At 35.4% G+C, this 23,507-nt stretch overlaps 1 protein-coding gene across 4 annotated transcripts in view; it reads right to left on the reverse strand.

The window, feature by feature from the left end:
* ebi (transducin beta like ebi) overlaps positions 1-23,507 on the reverse strand; it is a 307,663-nt gene that overhangs the window by 39,225 nt on the left and 244,931 nt on the right. For all 4 annotated transcript variants that reach the window (XM_090381672.1, XM_090381699.1, XM_090381689.1 and 1 more), the window contains 2 exons: positions 15,001-15,128; positions 2,622-2,787 (listed from right to left, as the gene is read on the reverse strand). In XM_090381672.1, coding sequence (XP_090237798.1) covers positions 2,622-2,787; positions 15,001-15,128 — 294 coding nt within the window. The remainder of the gene's footprint in view (positions 1-2,621; positions 2,788-15,000; positions 15,129-23,507) is intronic.

The following is a 23,507-nucleotide window of genomic DNA, read 5'->3' on the forward strand; positions in this document are numbered from 1 at the left end:
CAGCACCAAAGGATACAAAAGTTTATATATATATGAGGTAGAAGTAATAAATCTAATGAAAAGTGCAAAGATGGAGGCATAAATTACACAAAATGCCAAAACTAACAGGAGAATCATAGCAAAAATTGGAGATACTGAAGGCATGAGAAAAAGAGAAAGAATGTGAATATCCTATAATATGATATCATATAGGATATTCACATTCTTTCTCTCACCTTCAATATCTCCAATATCTCTTTTCATTAGATTTATTACTTTTACCCCACACACGAACATGCGTGCACACGCACGCGCGTGCGCAAACACACACTATGATGTAACCGGGGTGGTCAGGAGCGAAAGTGCAGTGGCATGCTTTGAGTGGACTGGGGTTTAAGTTTGTGACTATTAAATACAATAAACATTTACATTGACGTTGGGTGAAGGAAACACCAAAACAAAAACCAAGAGCACCAGGCCTGGCCAGCTCACTAACCCAGCTCACAAATCCATGTCACTAACCCCTCACTGGGACAATCAGTGCAGAATGACTAATTACTATATATACATACAGATATCTTTAAAATTCTGCAATACAAGAAGAATTTAAAGATTTATAGCCCAGGAAAGTGTTTGAAAAATCTCCAACAATGAAGATATTTCGTATTTTAAATATAAAATATGAAATATCTTCATTGTTGGAGATATTTCATATTTTAAATATAAAAAGTTATATGTAAAGGTACAGATAACCATAATTTATATATAACTTGTTTAACTGGAAGTGTTTCTTCCACACATTAATTGGCTGCTTGCTTAAATTTAATACATTATACATAGATCAGAAATATGTTCAAAAGTATAGGCCACCCCATCATCTGATGAGTGACCAGTAAGTCTTGAAATAACTGTTACAATTGTATCGTGAGTTCCAGATGAATAATGGATTCATCATTCTTTATGGTGATGCTATTTTAAAAAAAATATATATATATTAGCAATACAGGTGCAATATCTGATAGACAACAGTGCTGTATTTAATGTGATTATAAGCCTAAGCCTTTACAGGTCAAAGATGGCCTTTGTCCTTGAATGGACTAAAGCAGCGGTTTTCAACAGGGATGCTGTGTAATTTTGGTTTAAGTTACTTAAAAGTTACTATTATTATTATACAGTCGATTCCGGTTATTTGGGACACATCGGGACTAGTGCATTTTGGCCCGATTAAGTGGCTGCCCCAATTATCCGAAGTTTCACGTAAATAGTTAAAAATACAATTTACTCCCCTGCCCCCTTTACAATTGGTTCACTGTACAATCAAATCACGTTACGATGGAGTCACCATTGTAAAGTACTGTTCACTATACGATGTGTAATAAGCGCCGGTCATTGTGATCACGTTTGTGAATTGAATTTTAATTCTATTAAACAGCAATTCTAATTAGCAAAAATAGGTGGAATATTATCCACAAGCTATAAAAGTAAAGATATATTAAGTACATATTTACCCTTTATTACCTTACCAATTAAAAAATTAAATGATACGTGAAATTTGGAAGAATATACGTGATAATCGGAATAATTAATATGTACTGTAATATGTACATACTAACTAAACTAGTTGACATTTCTGTTCAATGTCATTTGTGGGTGGGGGTTAATATTTAAAACAGTAAAAAGATAAGCAATCAATAACAAAGAACACTGCGCACACACAAATTTCAAGTAACACGATATGCACAAGTGAGAACGGAGTAACAAATTACGAAGCTTTAAAAATAGGAATGAAGAGAAGAGCCTGAAAATTATTTTTTTTTATATGATTGAAGATTCCATAGAAGTGTAAACACATTTTACCATAATAACCCACAGAATTCCAGCTGTCGGTATTATTGCAAATTCAATAAGATCGAGTTTACTATCAGTTTATGATAGATTTCACTAACACAAAAGCCCAATAAACAGGTGACTGCTAATTGTTTTTATTGTTTTATGGTTGTGACCTCCAGAAATCCAACCAAACTATGTGGTATGGTTGGAGACAATCATAGGGTAATCTTCAGTGCTGTGGTCTCCTGCCCCGATTAAACGGCATTTTGTCCCAATTAAGCGAAGTAAATCCTGGCTATTTTCTCGATTGGGTTCTGTTTTTTAAGATTTGCCCCAATTAAACGGCTGCCCCAATTAACCGGTGGCCAAAATAACCGGAATCCACTGTATATATGTATATATATTTTTTGAAATTTATACATTTATTTCATTATAAAAAGGTGCACGGTATCCATTGTACCGTATATTTTTAATTTTGTGGTGATCTGTAATTGATCTTTATTTAGTACCTCTATATAAAGAATAAAATTTTTATATAAGTATATATTAAAAGGTCGAAAACCACTGCGTTAGATATTTCTTTTGGCATAGGGGTGCCATGAAAAAATTACTGGGACACTAAGGGTGCAGTGAACCGAGAATGTTTAGGAATCTCTGGACTAAAGCATCCCCATGATGAAAATGTAGAGATGCATACGATTTTTTAATTATTCCTACATCTACAAACCACTGTGCACCTTTACTATTTTGAAATGGATACAAATGCAGTACAAACAAACTTCATAACTCCATTATGAAGAGCAAAACCTTACCTGCGTTGACCATATGTGAACACATTTGTCAAATGAACCACTTGCTAAGTATTTTCCATCAGGGCTAAAAGCAACACTATACACAGGTTCTGTATGTTTTGTTAGAGTATACAGACAAACTCCCCTCTCCACTTCCCACAAACGTACTGTTGAATCAAATGATGCACTGGGAAAAAAAAAAAAAGATGAAACAGGTCAATTAATCCACTTATACATTACCTTTTTGGTAAAAATATGTATAATAAAGACTATTATCTTTAAACCAAATCAATTAATTACATACCTAGACAACATGAATAAAATATAAAAATGTAAAATATAATACCTATATGGCAGTGCATTTACACGTTTATCCAATAATGTGTTTTGAAAAGTACAAACTGCTACAATTATTTACAATAGTTTCCTAAAAAAATAAACTCACTTTGCAGAGCTTTGCTTCACCCTTGCATTAATAATGAAAATACAATATGAAACAAATAAAAATTTTATAGTTTTACATGCCTTTTAGAATGGATAATTTGAAATATGTTTACAACGAAATTCAAAATATGAATTGGGTTCTGTGATTTCTGAATAATTTGTTCAGTTCAAAATGATTACCATTCAAAATAATTACCGAAATTATTGTAATGAAACTGAAGGAGGCTATAAAAAAAATTTACGACTATTGTTATACAGTATGTGTCATCTTTATATTTTACATTTTTATTCCCTTCCTCAAGAAATGTATTCTATATCATAATACATTTGAAAGCACTGTATTACCAAAATACTGTCACCAGCTAAAATTACAAAAATGTACTATAAATCTTTCTTTACTTCACTACATGCATACATTCTAATATTGGAGAGAATATCAATGAATTTGTTTTGGAAAATAAGCTTACAGTAGAGGATTAAAAACAAATAATAATAAAAAATAACCATTCTTCTAAAAGAAGAAGTTACATGGTACATACAGTCCTTATAATTTACATAAAATTTTGTTTTTAATAAAGTACCATAGAGAAATTCAATGGGTTTGTCACCATGATAAGTATGATACAGCTGTACATACTTTCTGGAGGGGGGGGGAGAGAGAGACAGAGAGAGAATCTATATTTTCAGATATCATTTACTGTTTAATACTCATAACCCATACAAAAAAAAAAAGACATTTCTCTTTTTTAGCTCTATTGCTTATTCAGTAAACTTCGTAATTTAGCACAAACCACTGGCAAATTACAGCTATTATACAAATTGATTATACAGATTAGTTTGATGATACTTTAGAATGGCAAAGTTAAGAGAAGTATAAAATACTTCATGAGGATTAAAATGATAGTATGAACCAGAGCTGTAATGCTCAATACTTGAAAAATATAAGTATGAGTAGTTGCACAATTTCACATTTGTGGAATTAAATGTAGTTTTTGGTGTGTAAATAAGTGTATATTTAAGGAAGATATTAACCACAGACTTAATCAAAATCAGTGTTGGTATAGCTGAAATATATTTTTCAACTGTTCCTACACTACATATTCTCTCTCTCTCTCTCTCTCTCTCTCTAAGCTGTTAAACAGTGATGCAAAACTAGCCACCAGCTAATACTAGCACTGTATAATTTACATAACTTAATTAACAATAAAAGCTCTCTCTTTTTTTTTTTGCATGGATGGATTCCAAGCATTAAATGGAAAATAACATCTGAAGATATGGTTACTCTCTCCTCTTCCTCTATACATCCCCTTCCAAGACATATGTACAATTATACATAATAAACAACACAGAGTTGATGACTAATTATAACAGAATCCAAAAACTAAACTTAGCAATTTTTGTTATAACATGTGAAAATTTGATTGAATTGCACTGCAGTTCTCATTTCTATTACATTAATGTGTTAGCTATTCTATTCACAAACACATTTAATACAATATATTTAAACAGGTCTTAACATTTTAAATGAGAGAACTTTGAAAACTCTCTACTGCAGTAATACAGTATCTGACTTAAAAAAACATTTTAATTTAATGTTGATATGATTTTATACGCCAGCAGGGACAAGGTAGCGATTATCACATTGTATAAGGCAACAGTTATGCCACATTTTGAGTACTGCATACAAGTTTTGAAGCCACATTTTAAGAAGGAAGTGGATCTGTTGAAATAGGTGAATAGAAGAGCACCAGGATAGTCGAGGATACAAAACTGAAGCGTTTAAGGTTTTAAATGGACTGAGTAAATTAATGTTGATGGTATCATTTTTTTTTTTTTTTTGGATAACATGCATACATATGGGGTCATAAACTTAAATTGAAAATGGATGGCTGCAGGATAGATGAACAAAAATGTTTCAGCCAGAGAATAATTGATTGTTAGAACAAACCCACTATCTAGTATTGTGAAAATGGGCAGTCTGAATATATATAAGGAAAGATTACACAAATTTTTAGAGGGGATGAGAAGATGCAGTATATTAAATATATATTAGATAGTATGAATCAGAGCTGTAATACTCAATATGTTCTACGTTGATAATAATATTAGTAAATTAATAAGAGGAGTTTACCTCAATATAGTACGTAGAACTCTTCCATATGACACCCTCCAGAAATTAAAACGGAAAAAACGAAAAAATCGACAACTTATCGGTACATTAACGTAAAATATAAATAATTAAATAATCAATTTAACACAATATTCAAAATATTGTGTTATATTGAAAATATTCAAAACGATTTTGAATATCGTTTTGAATATTTTTCGTTATATCCTTTTAATTGCGTTAATTTGAATTTTAATTGTTTTAAATTGATTTTGAATTGTGTTAAATTGATTATTTAATTATTTATATTTTACTTTAATGTACCGGTAAGTTGTCGATTTTTTCGTTTTTTCCGTTTTAATTTCTGGAGGGTATCATATGGAAGTGTTCTACGACTCATATTGGTTAGGATCATGTCCCATGACTAGATCACAGTAATTTACCAGCTTGGTCAAGCATGACTTCCCCCCCCCCCCACAATGAACATATACTGGGATCCATGAAGCTACCATTCTTGTCTAGACAGTCCTGAATTACACCCTTAAGCACAGACACCATGATCTTCCTACTAACACAAATGTCACACTGGACTATAGTTACCAAACTCCTCTTTAACGCAACTTACAGGCTGCAGATACATCAGCACTTCTCCAGTCTATGTTATTGATTAAAAACATAATATCAATTTAGCTCAAAATAGTGGATAATGTTATCAAGTCTAAAATGATCATGAGACCAAACTTTGTAGTTCTCATTGCCCAAGACAAAATGGAATGTAAAGATGTCTATTATTATTATTTCAATGCCTGCACTGAAACACAACCCCTCCCCTCTTACCACTTTTACTGATTTGCTGTTTATTAGACAGTTTTTAAGCCTAAACAGCTGAGAGCTGGGTAAGAAATAAACAAATTAATCAAAAATTAGAAACTTCAGAAACTAACAGATCACTGTCAAGATCATATATAAAAATGTGGAAATAAGAGTAATACCTTGAATTAACACATATCCAAGCAGCAAAGGTAAATGAAACATACTTAAGCTGGCATTGACATGTAAAAAGGGTGGGAAAAAGGAGATAGGCTAAAAAGATATTTGAAGCAAAAATTAATAACAGGTCCAAAGTAGACCAACAGGAAGGTGGATTAATGATTTGTAATCACTAATCCACCTTCCTGTTTTGCAAGCAAGCAAGCAATCAATCAATCACTTGAAGAAAGAGGGATTACTCTTGCCAGGACTAAAGGCCTAACAGGAATAGGACAGCATAGAGTAAAATAAGATTGGAAGGCTAGTAGACCAGGACTGATTTGTACACCATAATATTAACTTGTACACACACACCCATTGGGTATAACAGATGTGGATGATTATAATCAGATTAGTTCATCCAAACACCTCTTATTCATTAAAAAAAAAAAAAAATCATACCCAGATATGTCTCTCTCTCTCTCTCTCTCTCTGTCATGACTTCAATCTCTTTACCGGTCTTCAGCTGGTAGTTTTGTCTGACTAGACATCCTTGATGTAATCCATGAGGCTTGCATTTCTCCAGGCCAAACTGCATCCTGATGTCAGTGCTGAACGCTTCGGTGATCCAGAGTAGCTGTTGAAGTTTATTCTCAGTTGCAGCATAGAGTTTTGCATCATCTATGTACATCAGGTGAGAGAGGGTGTACAGATTCTTCCTCCCTTCTTTTATGGTATATCCATATTTGCTGTTATTCAGCACTGTGGGCAGTGGATTGAGTGCTAGACAGAACCACAGTGGACTTAGGGTGGCTCCCTAGAAGATTCCTCTTCTGATGGGTGTCGGTCCGGTTGTGATGTTCTCAACCTTGATGGTTGCTTCTAGGAAGTGGGTCAGTGTCCGGTTGACTCTGTAGACCTTCGGTGTCTATATCAGTCAGCTATGGGACACGGAGTAGAAGGCCTTATGGCAGTCAATGTAGGCCGTGCACAGGTTGCAGTGCTTCTTGCAGGCCATGCACAGGTTGCAGTGCTTCTTGCAGGCCATGCACAGATTGCAGTGCTTCTTGTCAGAACTATAACTGCAGCATCAATGGTCAATTGCTCCTTGCATCCTTTATTCGTCTACTTACATCCCTTTTGCTGCTTGCCCATGATGTTCCGGCTCTCCAAGTGGCCTGACAGCTTCTTAGTTATGCAGCTGGTCAGGCAGGAACTTGTACACTGTTGGGAGACAGGTGATTGGTCTGTACTTTGATGGGTTTGTGGTGTCTTTTATTATTATTATCATCATCGTCATTGTTGTTATTTGCCCTTTTCAGAAATTTTGAATAAAGAGCATTTCCAAAGTTTCATCAGAAATAGAAGATAAGTGTTTTTACCATTTTAATCGTGTAATGTCATCTCCCACACAATACTGCTATGAGTTAAAAAGCCAAGCATGACTTGAGGTTACACTGGTCGGCAAAATAAAAAATAAATAATAAATAAATTTTTCGCTCCCTTTTAAAATTCGGTCTTGTAGATCTGACATTGCTGAATTCAAATGGCAATCATATTGCTATAACTCCCACCAATTTTAAGGGAGAAGGGATTAAAGTCAAAAACTAAGTTTCGAGTAAAAAAGATTACATATTTTATGAAAATGTAACATACAGTACTAAATACTGAACAATGGATCTATTAACCTTATTCTATTTACAAAAATATTTATTGATAACGAAACACTCATTTTGTAATTTTTTCCCTTTTATAATCTTTTACTGGTGTCTCCTCTACGAGATTCCAACAGTAGTCAACCAACTAACTGGGAAAACTTTTGGAGCAAATGGATAAGTAAAATGGGGAAGGGTTTTTTTTTTTTTTTTTTTTTTTGGTTAATGCTGTATAAGTTTGCTTCCTTGCATCATATGCCTCTACTAATGCTAATATATTTAGACTCCATTTTCCCTGGTATCTTTTTTCCATTTGAGAAATATCTAGGTGATATCTTTCACTGTGTTTATCGGAGACCACTCCCAAGTTTTCAAGAAAAAAGTCAACATGGGAATGCAGAAAATGAAGCTTTAATGACATATTGCATCCCAACTCTGTGCCCTAAAATTAGCTCATCCACAATTTTACTCTAATTTTGTTATTTCTCATTGTCTAAAAAGTTCCAGCAGACATTTTCAAATACCTTCCAGGCTCTTACTTCTGCAGAATCTAATTTTTTAATGAATTCTCCATCTTGGAATAGCAGTTTGATTTGAGGACCAACAAAAATTTCCTCTTTTATCCTGGTCTCACTGATTCAAGAAAACTTTTGCTTCAAACAGTAAAACCCTTCTCCTTTTTGTCCATCACTTCACAAATACTTTTATCACACCTAGCTTGATGTGCAATGGAGGTAAATAGATTTTGATTTATCCACCAAAGGAGGATGTGATCCATTTTTTTTTTTCCTGCCCTGGTGTAGTTTAATTCTACCATTTTTTTTTTATCCCGCAGTGACAATCCTTTGCTTAGCTGTCCCACTCACATAAAATACAGCAGTATCTAGTGTATTCATCTTGCAACTCAGTCAGCGAAGCTACCACTTTTATGTCGGCACAGATATTCTATTTGTATTCTTGATAGCACATTTTTCGCAAAAGAACCTGTAGGTTCTCAAAAGTTTCCTTCATGTGAATTGCATGGGCCAATGGTATATGATGGATACTTATTTCCATTATGGAGTAAAACTGCTTTCAAACTGACTTTAGATAAATAGATGAAAAGCCTCCATTGCTCTGGGACATGCTCCAGATGTAACTCTTTCATTAATTCCTGGACACTGTTACAACAAACCAAAGCACCATCCATGAAGTAATACACTGAGTGATCACTGAATTATGCCCACCTACCTAATACTTCGTAGGTCCTCCTTTTGCCATTAGTACAGCAGCTATCCAATGTGGCACTGATTCAACAAGATGTCGGAAGTGTTCAGGAGGTATGGCCAACCAATTGGAGTGTAATGCAGCTAGCAATGCAGGTATGGAGGTGATTGGTGTATCCAGATGCCTGATATGCCTTTCCATAGTGTCCCACAAGTGCTCTATGGGACTGATATCGGGGGAGTTTGGAGGCCAATCAATATGCTTTAAGTCAGATATGTGTTCCTCGAACCATTCCTACAAGTGCCTGATGGCTCAGTGCATTGTCATCTTGGAAGACACCATTGCCATTTGGGAAAAAGTGTAACATAGCAGGGTGTACACAGTCAGCAGGCAGTTGACGATAGCTGAGACCACTGATACGTTGTTCCACATGCACCAGGGGTCCAAGTTCCTGCCAGTGAAACATGCCCCACGCCATACAACTACCTCCACCAGCCTGCACGTTTAATACCATGCATGATGGATCAAGGGCCTCTTGTTGACGCCAAATCCGTACACGACTATCCATGGTGTGAAGTAAATAACGTGACTCATCCAACCAGCACACCTTCTTCCAGTCTTCTAACGTCCAACTTGCATTCTCTTTGCACCAGGTGAGTCTTTTACAGCGATGAACCTTGGTTAGAAGAGGATGCCGTAGGGGTCATCTGCTGCTATAGCCTATATGTGTGAGTGTGCAACACATGGTCATGCTAGATATTGTTACGGGTTGGCCCATGTTGTATAGTAATAAAGTCTATAATATACTCAAAGAATCGGAATATATTATTAGCATTAGCAGAGGCATTTGATGCAAGAAAGCAAGCTTATGCAGCATCAGTGAAAAAAAAAATAAATAAAATAAATAAATAAATAAAAAATAACCACTTCCACTTCAACCCTCTGTTCGTTCGAAATACCTGTCCAGCTGAGCCTTAAACTTATTTAGGATATCAAATTCCACGACAAGGGATGGAAGTCTATTCCACCAACCAACCACCCGCTGGCTAAAGGCAAATTTCCTCACGTCTATCCTACATCTGTCTTTTCTCAATTTGAATTTATGCCCTCTCAGGCGATTATTCTGAGCAAGGGAAAGAATCCCATCAGCATTGAGCATGCTCAAACCATTCAAGGCTTTATACACCTCTATCAGATCACCTCGCCGGTGCCTAGTCTCCAAACACTGTAATTTGCAAAACTTAAGCTTTTGTTCGTAAGAGCACCCCTTTGTTCAATTCACTAATCTTGTTGCCCTTTTCTGTACTCGTTCCAGCATCTCTACATCCTTCTTGAAATGAGGCCTCCAGACCTGTATACAGTACTCTAGGTGTGGTCTGACCATTGCCTTATACAAGGGAATAATCATCTCCTTATCCCTGCTAGAAAAATTCCTATATATCATCGACAATACACCATGAGCTACTCTTGCCGCCTGTCTGCACTGCTCAGAAAACTTCATATCTGCCTGCACAACCACCACCAGGTCGCTTTCATTCTCTACCACTGTCAGTGTAGTACCACAGAGTTGATACGTTGCTCTGGGGTTGCTGTTTCCCATATGTAGTTCGTTATTTTGTTATTTGGTTTTTAGGAGCATTAGCAACTAAGGCCCTATTGCTCCAGGATATGCGGTGGTCATTCTCTGACCTTTCCGCATCCTCCGTATTTGGTGGTGATGGGCTCGAACCCCGATCTAATCAAGAAGCGTGTGCTACGCACTGCTGCTCCTGCCCACCTGGCTACGGAGGCACCTCCATATGTAGTACTTTACATTTGTCAATGTTAGACTTCATTTGCCACCTCTCAGCCCATCTGCTCAACCTTTCCAGATCCTGCTGCAGTAGCATAGTGTCAGTAGTGTCCTTGACAACCCTGCCAACCTTCGTATCATCTGCAAATTTGGACATTAAGCTTGATATACCATCATCAATATCATTTATAAATACAGAAAACAATAATGGACCCAATACTGAAACCTGAGGGACTATACTAATAACATTAGTCCACGATGAGCAGTGTCCATTGATTACCACTCTCTGTCTTCTCCCCCTCAACCACCCCTTTATCCATAGCAGCAATTTGCCTCCAATGCCACACTGCTCCAATTTTTTCAGCAGTCTTCCATGTGCAACAGTATCAAAAGCCTTTCTAAGATCCAAGTATATAATATCAAAGTTATTCCCTGCATCCAGTTCTTTTGTGACTGCATCATAGTATCCAATCAAATTGGTCAGGCAAGACTTCCCCTTAACAAAACCATGTCTGAGCTATGACTGAAGTCTTGTCTAGATGATCCTGCAGTGCTTCTTTAACCAGTGCCTCCATTAATTTTCCAGGAACAGAAGTTAAACTAACAGGTCTATAATTACTTGTGTCGCCCTTTGATCCTCCTTTGTGAATTGGGGTCACATTTGCACATCTCCAGTGCATGGGTACTTCCCCTGAGTCCAAGGAAGCTCTCATAATTATGGCTAAGGGTTTGCTTACTTCCTTTGCTGCCTCCTTTAATATAACTGGATAGATCCCATCCACCCCAGGTGCCTTTCTTGTATTTATCTTCAACAATTTCTCCTCCACTTTACTCTCAGTTATTACAAGATTCTCTAGCTTACTGCCAGAATTGAATATACTTCTGGCATTCCCCTCGCTGAATAACTCCTCATGGGTGAATGTCGATGCAAAATATTCATTCAGTTTGTTAGCTACCTGAGCAGGATCATCAACAGTTGACCCATCGATATCAAGTGGACCAATCTGATTCATCCCCTTCCTGCTAGAGTTTACATAAGTAAAGAACTCTTTACTGTTTTTCTTTGCATCCCTTGCCAAAGATTTCTCGTAATCTGCCTTCGCCTGCCTAACCTCCTTTGTAACTTGGTTGCATATCAACTTGTATCTATCATAGGCTTCTGTGTCACGTGTTAATTTGTATGTATCCCATGCATTTTTCTTCTCTGCCATATGTCTCATTAGTTCATCTGACATCCATTTAGGCCTAAATCTTGAACAATATTTTTTAGTTGGTATGTAAATCCTAGTAGCTTCCAAGATAAGTTCTTTGAATGCTTCCCATTTTGAATTTGCTGTTGGTAACATCATCAGTTTGTCCCACTGTATAGAATTTAAATACTGTCTCAGTCCATTGTAGTCACCTTTATGAAAGCAATAACCCTTCCTTTACCCCTAATGGTAGTTACCTCTTTGAGTAAATCCCACTTCAGCACACTGTGATCACTGCCACCTAGTGGTTCATTTACCTGCAGATTCTTAATGCATGAAGAATCACTACTGATAATCAAATCAAGAGTATTACTCCCTCTAGTTGCCTCCCGAACATGCTGATGTTGAAAACAATCATCCAATAAATCCACAAAAGCCTTGCTAGTGTGTGAGTGACCAGACCCCAAATTCCAGTCAATATCTGGGAAATTAAAATCCCCATTATAAGACTCTCTGATTTACTGGCCCACTCTATTTCCCCGTACAGTTTCTTATTATACTCAGCAGAGTCATTAGGCACACTCCTACTCTCAATTTTGATCTCCCAATGCTTATGTCATACCAAACTGACTCGACACTGCACTGTCCAGCAATGTCGACTGGCTTCACTTCCTTGGATTTTAAGTATTTCTTGACTAATAGCATAACCTCTCCTCCCTTCCTACCCTGTCTATCCTTTCTGTAGACATTGTACTCCCCAAATTCCAGTTCTGCATTCCTTATATCTGTGTGACACCACGTCTCTGAAAGCCCCACAATATCTGCCTTTGATGTTTTGAGCAATACCTCAAATTCAACAAATTTATTTACTAAACTCCTAGCATTGGTGTACACGCAAGTATACATGCACCTGTTCTTTTTCTTAGCTACCCTAACACAACCTATGTGTTTATTTGTACCCCAATGATTCCCAGCAGTCTCTGAAATATCCTGCATCTTATTTTCTTTTCTATGACAAGGTTTTGGCGCATTATAGCCTTAGTTGCTAATGCGCCAATAAAACCCAACCAACCAACCAAACCATCTTATTTTCCAGGCTGCGGCTCATTCCAACAGAAGCAGTGCAAGAATCACTTTCACCTCTGCCAGTGGCTACTGTTAATCTATTAGTCCTTGTATCCCCCCAAGCTAGCAGTTTTCCCACCCACCTAACACTGCTTCGATAGCATCAGCAAACATTCTTGCACCCTTTCTATTTAAGTGTATTCTATCCTTGTAGAAGCAGTCTCTCCTGTTTACAAGTACAGACCAGGCCGAAAAAAATTCTACCCCTTGAGCCTTGCACAATCTTTCCATGGCCAAATTGATCGACAAGGCTCTCATCATGTACTCCCTCCTATCGTGCTTCGCAGAATTGCAGACACTTTCAAATTCAACCCTAATTCACGGCTTTTTTTCGACAGTGACCTGTATTTGTTAAGTAATTCTGCCGGTCTCCTACTCTTAATATCATTAGTGCCAACGTGTACAACTATATCACCTTTTGTTCCCTTAAAAGATGATATCCGCTCTACGACGTCATCAACCTTTGCCCCTGGCAGACACACCCTGGTCCTGTTCCACCTATCCTTTTTACAAAGCATGTTTCCCGTTTCCCTGACAATAGAGTCACCAACAACTACTAGTTCCTTTGGGACCAGTGCATTCTGCCTTGGGGGCTGCCACTGTGTTGCGTGATGACCAAGTGGAAGCTGTGGCATTGGTGTGGGCAGCTGAGAGCTTGATGGGCTCCTCACTTTTAATCCTTCGAGAGCATCCACCCTGTCCTTCAAGCTCTCATATAGGCCCATAACAATGCTGAGTTGTCGCCTGATTTCCTTACACTCCTTGCATCACGCACACACAAAAGCATCCCTCCCCCATGGCAGTATCATGTCCCGTACCTGACTGTTCCACAAACATCAAGCAAGTAGTGCATTTTAATAGGCTGTGATTCAGAAGGCAACTGCCCCCCTCAGTTCTCCCCTGAGCCACAGCACTCCCATTAGCCTGAGCCTTTTGCTTTGCTGCTCTGGTCAGAGTCATGATTTCGATTTAATTTCAATAAAATTTCAATTCCAGTACAAAAGTAAAACCCTAAACTTATATCTCAACATAGTTATAACGCTATATTTATGTTTCAGTATCGAGTGTTATCTACGAAATCCCTTTATATAACTTCCGTATCAAGTTAAGTATTAATTATTTATTTTTTACTAATTATTTATGTTACATAACCCAAGTCGTTATATGTATAGTTAAAAGTACAATTTAATTGACAATGAAGTTCAACAAGATTAATTATCTGATTAATTGACAATATTATGTACTATACTATATTATATTAAGCTTATGCTATCTATTTCGAGATATTTTGTATCGCGTAACAATGGCGGCTATTTACGAACAGTAAACACGTGGATTTGATACCCTTTCCGATACTAAGTAATACCTACAAATTCTCTATCTAAGTTACTTTAATCTAAGTATCGTAAATAAGAATATAAAACTACTCTATAAAATAAGTTAATATGCCAATTTAAGCTAATAAAACAGAAAATAAATCAGAAAAATCGTCTCTGTTCCAGGAGCGGCAAAAATATACGTCCGCACAGGCTACTCTCATTCTCGTCTTATTGACCTTTGGTATTATAAAATCTGGTGGCCAATTCATTAACTAAAGATGAATCATGAAATTTCAAGTAGAAATATGCAAGATTATTTAAAAAATTCTGCATAGTAAGTTTTTTTTTTTTTTTTTTTGTGGAAAAAAAAAAAAAAGAAAAACTATGTTAGGACAGTGAACTCTTACCAGAATCAAATTTATAAAGACAAAAACAAAACCTAATTAATGCATTCTTTCACCCTGCTAGGTATAAAATTCAGATCTTACATTTCTGGGCATCTTAAATTTGAGATGCTTCAATTCAGTGACTACTATTTTAGATTTATTTTAAAATAGAATTGTTTCATTGCAAGAATATTTCATAAAGCTCACCTTGCAAGAATTAAGTTCATGTTAGGGTTGTTTGTACCAGGGCCTGTAGGGCTCCACTTAATTGTGTAAATTTCTTTATTGTGAGCTTGAAGATCATGTACACATGTGTCTTGTTTCATACTCCATATCTAAAAGAAATGTTAATATTTTGGATATCAGAATAAATAAATAATACATTTTCATGAATAATTAATGATTAATTAAAATATCAAGAAGTGTACGTTACAGAATTCTATTTTCCAATTAACCTCCTTGACAGTATAATTTTTACAACTTGTCATGTTTTGGAAAGGTCCAGTTTCTGATTCCTTTTGGAGGTGGAGGAGAGTTTTTCATTTTAAGACTGTAGTTAGCCAGTCTCAGGTTAGCTAAAGCACATTTTCTGTACTAGAAAACATATCAATCTGTTTAATAGTGAGAAAAAAAAAAAAACAAAAAAAAACACAATTATCTTTCCACCAATGCCACAAAAAATAGCCTGCAAGCTATTTTTAGTGACTGCTTGAATTGCTTCCATGAGATATTTCATTTCATTGTGTAATACTGTATCTCCAACTTCCTTGATATGAGCTTCTGAAAAACAAACCTAATCACATGTTGTTCTAGCTGATGTTTCCTGTTACTAAATCAAATGCAATTTTAAAGGAATGATGTTTCAGTCTGCAGAAGATAGTTGTTTTGTGTTAGCAGCAAGAGAAGTCACGGCATAAGGTGGTATAGTAATTATTAATTGTAATGTGCCTTACGGAAAGCTTGTCTGATTGTGAGATGGAAAAGCCACAAAGAATTACAACTGGAAACTCTTACGTTCTGCCTAAGACCAACTCATCTCCATTTGAAAAGTCCTCAATAAGTTTCCTGTGCCATCAATGAAATTTATACAAATAAATATCTGTTTATTGTATATGGCAGAATGACCAGTGGGTATACATAGCAAAAGAAACAACATCCCTTTTAATAATGATATATCAAAATAGTCATTACATCCTTATTTATTTATGTGCATAATCTAACTACAAGGGAAACAATGTGATGACAAAGTCAAACACTATATATACATCCAGCAACAGTTATTCACAAAAATAACTTTAACAAATGTCAGGAAATATGTTTTAGACCAGGGGTGATGAACTGAATTTGTGATGTGATCTCCTTTTTTTTCTTCAAAATGTGTCGCAATCTATCATCTCAAGAATTTCATTGCAGATGGTTAAAAAAGTTAATCAACACATACTGAAAAATTTTGTTTATAAATTTTGAAATTAAATATAATTCAGAATTCTTATTTTAAATTCATACGTATTCAAATTTTTAATTTATGTGAAGTTTGTGTCTTCATGTCATCTACCAAGCTTTCAAAATCGGTATACTGCGATAAGGCCAACCATAAAGAATCTTCTGTACGCAAGTCTGTAAGAGTAGAGCAAGTCTTCATCCTTGTTTAAAATATGGAAAGGCGGATTCAAATAGATATGTGGAACCAAAACAGAAATTTAAAAAGTTCACTGCGTTTTTTTACATTTGGATACTTTTCTCAGCAAACCTATTTCCAAAAGTCTTTTTCTGATGATCTGGCTTTTAGGAAGATATCGTTTTGCAATGTATTAATTTCATTTTCAAGTAATATTTTCTCCATGTAAAAAATCTCAGCGATTTTTTCTGCAATTTGTTTCATATCTAAGTCAACATTAAATGGATAAGAAATATATTGAACAAGGTATCTGCTGATAATGATCTTGCATATTTGCAAAATGATAGAATTTTTTCTTTGAGATCCTTAGCCATTGCCAAAAATTGATATTTATATGCAGAAATACTACTAAATCATATCACTAAATTTTTATTTTTTCCTTGTAATTCCAAATTCAGATCTCTTAATTTACTGGTAAAATTGCTAAAAAAGCCAGATCACACAACCACTCCGTACCTTGTAGGTCCTGATAATCATCTCCCCTTTGATCAACAAATTTTTAAATTTCAAAATCTCTGTAGAAACTTACTCCGACTCAGCCACCTCACACCTGTGTGTAATATCAGATTTGGTTCATTTATATCGAATTGCATTTTGAAAAGTCTCCTTTGAAGAGATTCTGATGGAATCTCTGATGGAATTCACGATTTTGAAATCTATGTCCATAACACTTTTAGTATTTAATCTTTTGCTGGCTAACTATTAATTTTTTCTATGAGTCGCATAACAGTATTTCAAGATAATTGTAGATCTTGAAGAGCACTTTTAATTTCATTTTTGTTCTTAACATTTTCGAAAAGAGAATCTGTTATTCCTAAAAATGAGTCTTTGATAAATGAAAATGATCAGAAAATGGTTTGCATTTTTTTTGCAAGAAGACGACTCATTTTAAATGATGCTACAGTTACTGCTTTAGATTGTAAATTAGGTGTCATGAAGAAATTTTGTTGTGCGAATCTTGATTTAAGTTCTTTTAATTTATATTTTCTAAGGTCAAAAATTATGGCGGAAAATTCGATTGGTATTTACCATGGAGTGTTGAAGTGCCTTTATAAATTTCCTCTTTTGGGTATAGCCATGGAAGCATTGCAAATCAATCAATAACATTTTTCTTTTATCATTAAAAAAAACTATTCTAGTTCCCAGTCTGGATGAAAATGATACGTTTTACTCTTTTCATAGTATTCATTTTAAATCAAAGGGTATTAAATTAACATATAAGTACTGCCCAGTTATTAATATTAAGTAAGCTAAATAAGAATTCGACACGTACACTATGCTCTCCACAACATAGAGTAGTCACATTCAACGGATTTGTAATAAGCGTATACAGAGGGACGCATAATAATAATAACATTTAGATTTTGACTAATCTATTTAAAATTCATCATGATCAACCGAAATTAAAGCCATGATTGACTGGTAGATTGCAATTGACTTGTTGGTCACCCCTGTTTTATAAATTAATTTAGATTCTTAAATTAATTAATTTTAGATTCTTAAAATAAATCTAAAAATTTAATGTACTATTAGTTTGTTCTTTTACTTGAGGTCACCTGACAACAAATGTGGTCAATATTCTAAGTCAACAATTGAAGAAAATATCTGAATAATTAAGTGGCATACAAAATTCAAGGATCCTGTAGACACTTGTAAATTTTATAAAAATTTTTGGGAAAACAATCCACAAAAAAAGAGTTATTCCCATGACTGTTCACAAGTCTGATGTAAAAGGTAATGTCTATGATCTTAACAAGGCCAAACAAACCAAATTTTGTTGAGCCTCTGCTCTAAGAGCAGAATAAAAAAACAAAGCTCAGAGAGTCAAGAGGAAGATATTCAATACAGCTAGGCATTTCCAGGACTAGGCTAGTTTTTAGAATTCAAGATTACCATATCACATTAATACAAGCCTTCAATGAAGATGATCCTGACTGCATATTTGAATTTTTATTATTATTATTATTATTATTATTATTAGCCATGTGGTGCAAGGAAGCCTGAGGCTTATGCTGCACCAGCCAAAAAAAATTTATGAGTTACCCTGTGTGTGTGTGTGTGTGTGTGTGTGTGTGTGTGTGTGTGTGTGTGTGTGTGTGTGTGTGTGTGTGTGTGTGTGTGTGAGAGAGAGAGAGAGAGAGAGAGAGAGAAGTAGAAGGAAATCACCAAGAAAGAGAAGAATGATGATATCCAGCTGAGGACCCTGGGTGGGCCAAGCCCATACTCACCAGATGTGAGCCCCTGGGGTTTCAAAACATTCAACGGAAAGTACAAAGAACAGCCTGGAATAGTTGATAAAATTCCATGTCCAAATGAAGCCACATTCAAATTAAACAGAGAGGTGAACTGACATAATTAGAGAATTCACACAAACAATATTAAAGGAATTAAATGCTAGTATGGAACAGAACTTTATAAGTTTTCTTTCCCCTCCCCCCCTTTTTTTTTGCCAGCACAGGCAAAAACTATCTGGACATATTAAAATATTTCTCAAGGCAGTGTAGTCAAAATTCCTAAGTTAATCTAAAAGATGCAGTTTGCATGCAGAGTGCCTCCACCTCATCCTAATAGTGCAAAGTTTCTTGAATGAAACATTTCCTGGAAGACTGATTACTTGCCAGGGTGCCATCAAATGCCTTGCCTTCACCTGATTTAATGTATTGTGTCCTCTTTCTGTGAAGAAATATCAAAGTGTAATTCATCATGCTATCATAGAAACAGAACATTTTTAGCTTGCAACTGTCACAGAATATGATTGAAAAGACTATGGATTAGTGAAGCCCAAAATGGTGTATACTTTTACCACACTTACTAATGTGAGCTATAACCATTTTTATTTGACAATTAACCTTTTATTTATTAGGATAAATATCCTCCAAACTACTGTATGTGTAACATTCAAATAAATGTGTTTCCTGACTTTTGGCACACCTTGTATTATAGGAAACAGTGCTTACACACATGAACTTGACCATTTAAAGTAGTATTGATATCATATTCATCATCCAAATTTGTTATAGCAGCTGGTGTACATAGTCAACTATGGTAGAGAAATCAGTCCTTCTGGACCTCCACTCACTATTTGCTTCCAGGTTGGCTTAATTTATGTTAGGTTTTTAGTCCAGAGCCAGGACTAAAAATAAAGTCTGATTTCTTCTATTGCCTTTTTGATGCTAACAATATGCTTCCTCCTGGTCTGCCTCTGAACTAATTACTATTCATAATTAACCCATTTTTGTTGTTTATATTGAAGGAAACAAATCAGTTTAGTCAAAAAAAAAAAAAAACCCTCTGAGGATATACCAGTCTCACACAATTAGCAGTAATGGTGACAGTTTGCTCACTCAATATGTTGGGTAATCACGTTGGAATATGCCAAGGGATGTTCCAAGAGTGGGCAAACAATCCAAGAACTACAACCACTTTATTCATGGTAAGTACTTAAGAGTTTTAAAAAATTTCAGTAGTGTATTATATGTTTAGCCCAGAAAATTATCTGGTATTTTGCTGCTAAGAGACTTAAGATTGGAAATTGGAACTACAGACCAAATCTCAAATCTATAAAACACAGATGATAAAAGTTGTATAAGAATGTATTTTAAGATAATCTATTTATTGCAGATAAGCTGCACATTGTCTTAACAAGGATTTCTACAAAAGGGGTAAATTTGACCCCTTTGCAGCTGGGCTTCCTCACCACCAAGAAAGTGTTCCAAAAAATTGTCATGCTTTCAGCCTACTTTTCAAAATCAATGATATATGAGATTTTCACATGTGTGTATGTCCACTATAATAATATTTCTGTTTACAGTCTGATCAAAATGTTGTTATTTGGTTTTTAGGAGCATTAGCAACTAAGGCCATATTGCTCCAGGGCTATGCAGTGGTCATTCCCTGACCTTTTCGCATCCTCCATATTTGGTGGTGATGGGCTTGAATCCCGGTCAAATCAAGAAGCGTGTGCTACGCACTGCTGCTCCTTCCCACCTGGCTACGGAGGCACCTGTCTGATCAAAAGCAAAATTATCAGATACATAACCTCCCTGCCTACCCTACTTGGGTGCTCAGTTATTATGTGCTCAAATACCCTAATGATTGTGGAGGGGAAATAATTTTATCTGCCATTTTGAAGCAATATCGCCACCATTTGATTTAAATGCCCCCTGTTCATAATTATTATTATTATTTTTTTTTTTTTATTTCTGATCCAAACAAAATTTACATTAATGTGTGGGGATAGATATTGTGTATTAAAATACACAATGTCTATTGTGATTCACCAGGTGACCACTCAAAATAGTCTGTTCCGTTTGAAGCTGTTCTGTTTACAGTTTGGCTGAAACAAAATTTGTAAATCTCATTTTACAATACAAAATTATCTAGTTGCATAAAAATCATCTTTATTATCTTCTGAACCAGTATTATTCAATAATACTGAAAATAGCTATTAACCAAGAACCCAATTCACTAGGATAAATTTATTTCTGAATCAATTTTAATTTTTAAAATCGATAAAAATAAGATATTAAGTAACAAGGATACCTACTCTCAAAAGAAAAGCTAAAACACATTTTTTCATTATATTTTGCAATAAAAAATTACAAAAGCAAACATCCCAAAGCTAGTCAAAGAAACCTTGATCTTTGCATTCATGAAAAAATTCATATTATTCAACTGACAAAATTAGCAAAATTAAAATTATAGACTAATTGATGTATGCAGTACATTACATTTCAGGTGCCTTAGCAAAGAGTAAAAATTTATGATTTTCAAAAAAAAAAACATGAACTGAGAACATTTCTTTTCTGCACATGGCAACAAACAATATCCAGTGCTTCAGTTACAATACAGTATATGGAAAGCTTATGTGATACACATGGAAAAAAAACCAAAAAAAAAAACAAATAAAAAATAATAATAATAAAAAGATAATTGTCAGATTCCTGGATCCAATTTTAATAAATGTGCAAAAACAAATCTTTCTATCAGGCCAAAATATAAAATATGATGAAAATCAATCCACTGGGAGTTAAGTTATTATTCACCTTACATACAGATAGATAGACAAAGATATAATTTCCATTTCTATTGGTCCAATTTTAATTGAATTTCGTACGGATAAAAAACTATTTCTAAAAGAGCAAATATATAAAATTTGATGCAAATCCACCCAACGAGAATTGAGTTATTACAGGAGCACAGAAAAAAAAAAAAAAAAAAAAAAATACACACACACACACACACACACACATATATATATATATATATATATATATATAATAAATAAATAAATACAGTGAAACTTCCCTTTAACGGACAGCCATGGGGAACGAAAATTTGTCCGTTAGAGAGAAGTGTCTGCTAACAAGAAGTCTGAGGGAGAAATAAAAAATAAAGAAAGAAAAATCGTTAAACGTTTAATGTAAAATTAAATTAAAATATATACGGATTTTGAACAATATTTCTGTAAATAATATTAGCATTAGCATTAGTAGAGGCATTTGATGCAAGAAAGCAAGCTTATGCAGCATCAGCCAAAAAAAAAAAAAAAAACCCACTTCCACTTCACCCCTCTGTTCGTTCAAAATACCTGTCCAGCTGAGCCTTAAACTTATTTAGGCTATCAACCTCCACTTCAAGGGATGGAAGTCTGTTCCACCAACCAACCAACCAACCACCCGCTGGCTAAAGGCAAATTTCCGCACATCTGTCCTACATCTGTCTTTCCTCAATTTGAATTTATGCCCTCTCAGGTGATTATTCTGAGCTAGAGGAAGAGTCCCATCAGCATTGAGCATGCTCAAACCATTCAAGGCCTTATACACCTCTATTAGATCACCTCGCTGGTGCCTAGTCTCCAGACACTGTAATTTGCAAAACTTAAGCCTTTCTTCGTAAGAGCACCCCTTTGTTCCATTCACTAATCTTGTTGCCCTTCTCTGTACTCGTTCCAGCAGCTCTACATCCTTCTTGAAATGAGGCCTCCAGACCTGTATACAGTACTCTAGGTGTGGCCTGACCATTGCCTTATACAAGGGAATAATCACCTCCTTATCCCTGCTGGAAAAATTCCTGTATATCATTGACAATACTCCATGAGCTACTCTTGCTGCCCGTCTGCACTGCTCAGAGAACTTCATATCTGCCTGCACAACCACCCCCAAGTCCCTTTCATTCTCTACCACTGTCAGTGTAGTACCACAGAGTTGATACGTTGCTCTGGGGTTGCTCTTTCCCATGTGTAGTACTTTACATTTGTCAATGTTAAACTTCATTTGCCACCTCTCAGCCCATCTGCTCAACCTTTCCAGATCCTGTTGCAGCAGCATAGTGTCAGTAGTGTCCTTGACAACCCTGCCAACCTTTGTATCGTCTGCAAACTTGGACATTAAGCTTGATATACCATCATCAATATCATTTATAAATACAGAAAACAATAATGGACCCAACACTGAGCCCTGAGGGACTCCACTAATAACATTAGTCCACGATGAGCAGTGTCCATTGATTACCACTCTCTGTCTTCTCCCCCTCAACCACCCCTTTATCCATAGCAGCAATTTGCCTCCAATGTCACACTGCTACAATTTGTGTAGCAGTCTTCCATGTGCAACAGTATCAAAAGCCTTTCTAACATCCAAGTATATAATATCAAAGCTATTCCCTGCATCCAGTTCTTTTGTGACTGCATCATAATATCCAATCAAATTGGTCAGGCAAGACTTCCCCTTAACAAAACCATGCTGTGTCCAAGCTATAACTGAAGTCTTGTCTAAATGATCCTGCAGTGCTTCTTTAACCAGAAGCAAGGTCACTTTTTCTTTGCAAGGTCACTCGCGCATGTTACATTGTTCATGTTTGCAATACGAGTTTGCAATATACAATTACATACACAAGAGATAAAGAAAAATCGTTAAACGTTTAATGTACAGTTAAATTAAATTATATACAGATTTTGCACAATATTTTTGTAAATAATATACATACAGTAATCACTTATTTTCTTCTGCACCTTCTTCCGGCTGATAATTTTGTT

Source organism: Mastigoproctus giganteus, chromosome 1, assembly GCF_048544385.1.
Source record: "Mastigoproctus giganteus isolate SK-2022 chromosome 1, ASM4854438v1, whole genome shotgun sequence".
Taxonomy (NCBI): Eukaryota; Metazoa; Arthropoda; class Arachnida; order Uropygi; family Thelyphonidae; genus Mastigoproctus; species Mastigoproctus giganteus.